A 1,495-nucleotide genomic window follows, 5' to 3' on the forward strand; every position below is an offset into this window, starting at 1 on the left:
AAAAGGAACATGTAAAGGAACAAATGTCAGAATGACAACAGACTGCTGCTGGAAACATTATTCTTAAGGGAAGGAAAACAACTCTCACCCTGGAATCCTGTACCCAGGATTCAAAACAAGAGAAAAACAAAAAGGCTTAAATATATATTTTTAAAGCTGAAAGAATCGATCGCCAGCAAACGTGAACTGTAAGAAGCATTAAAGGAAGTCCTTCAGGCAGAAGATAAATGATACCAGTTGGAGATCTGGACCTACATGAAGGAATGAAGAGCTCTGGAAATAATAAACATGGGGATAAATATAAAATACAGAATTAGGAGTATAAATGGATACATTTAGATATAAGTATAAAATTTAAATCCCCCCAAAGACATCTATTATTACATTCACTAGACCTTTCTGTATTTTGTCAGCATTTCTGGAATGTTTTCTGCCAGGCTGTTGGTTGTTTTGTGCAGGGTTGTCCATCTTAGCGAAGTTCTGTGATATGTTCCATTTGTTTTGTGAAAAACTCTACTACATGTTCTTCTAAGCACCTGAAACAGCAAAATACAGTATTTGTAGGGATCATTCTACATTCCTGTTAATTATATTGATCAGATTATGTTCTCTCCGCAGGGTAGACCAAGAAAGTCTGTGGGTAGAGGCTAAGATTAACCAGAGTCTGTGACTACAAGTCACAGCTCATGACCCTTGCTGCCTGTAGTAGAAACTCCATAAGTATTCACCATTGATGTTGCTTACAGAGCAACCAAAGTCTTGAAGTTTATAAATTTATCTTTGAGATAATTTACATATAAGATAATTCAGTATTTCTATGTGTACAATTCTAAATTTTGGCAAATGTGCGCAATTGTGTTAAATACCACCACAATTAAGATATACATATATTTATCACCCCAATAAATTTGCTGTTTCTTTGCAGTCAATACCCTCTCAACCCTGGCACCTGGCAAACACTGCTCTGCTTTCTGACACAATAATTACCTTTTCTCGAATGTCATATGTATGTAATCATATGGTATATACTCTTTTATGTCTCTCTTATTTCACTTAGCACAGTGCCTGTGAGGTTGTTTTGTGTATCAGCAGTTTGTTCCAATTGCTACACATCCTCACCAACACCTGTCTGGTCTTACCAATTTTAGGCATTCTAGTGGTTGTTTAACGGTATCTCTTTGTCACTTTAATTTGTATATTTTCATGGGCTTATTTGCCATTTACTTACCTTCTTTGGTGAAGTGTCTGTTCCAATTTCCTGCCCATTTTTTTTTTTTTAACAATTGGGTTATTTTATTATTGAGTTGTAAAAGTTCTTAACATATTCTAGATACAAGCATTCTATCATATGTATGTTTTAGAAATATTCACTTCCAGTCTGAGGCTTGCCTTTTCATTTTCTTTATATTCGAGACTGTCTTGAATTTTCATAGAATGCTGGGGTTCCCAGAACTCAGTTTGAGAATTCCTGAGGCAGCTCACAGTTGTATACTTA

At 35.4% G+C, this 1,495-nt stretch overlaps 1 protein-coding gene across 1 annotated transcript in view; it reads right to left on the bottom strand.

Annotated features, from left to right (window-relative positions):
- The window catches only part of STPG1 (sperm tail PG-rich repeat containing 1), a 39,550-nt gene that overhangs the window by 34,790 nt on the left and 3,265 nt on the right, over positions 1–1,495 (bottom strand). The window contains exon 2 of the mRNA XM_011357609.1: positions 396–536. Coding sequence (XP_011355911.1) covers positions 396–468 — 73 coding nt within the window. The 5' untranslated portion in view covers positions 469–536. The remainder of the gene's footprint in view (positions 1–395; positions 537–1,495) is intronic.

This window comes from Pteropus vampyrus, unplaced genomic scaffold (genome assembly GCF_000151845.1).
Source record: "Pteropus vampyrus isolate Shadow unplaced genomic scaffold, Pvam_2.0 Scaffold36, whole genome shotgun sequence".
Classification (NCBI taxonomy): domain Eukaryota; kingdom Metazoa; phylum Chordata; class Mammalia; order Chiroptera; family Pteropodidae; genus Pteropus; species Pteropus vampyrus.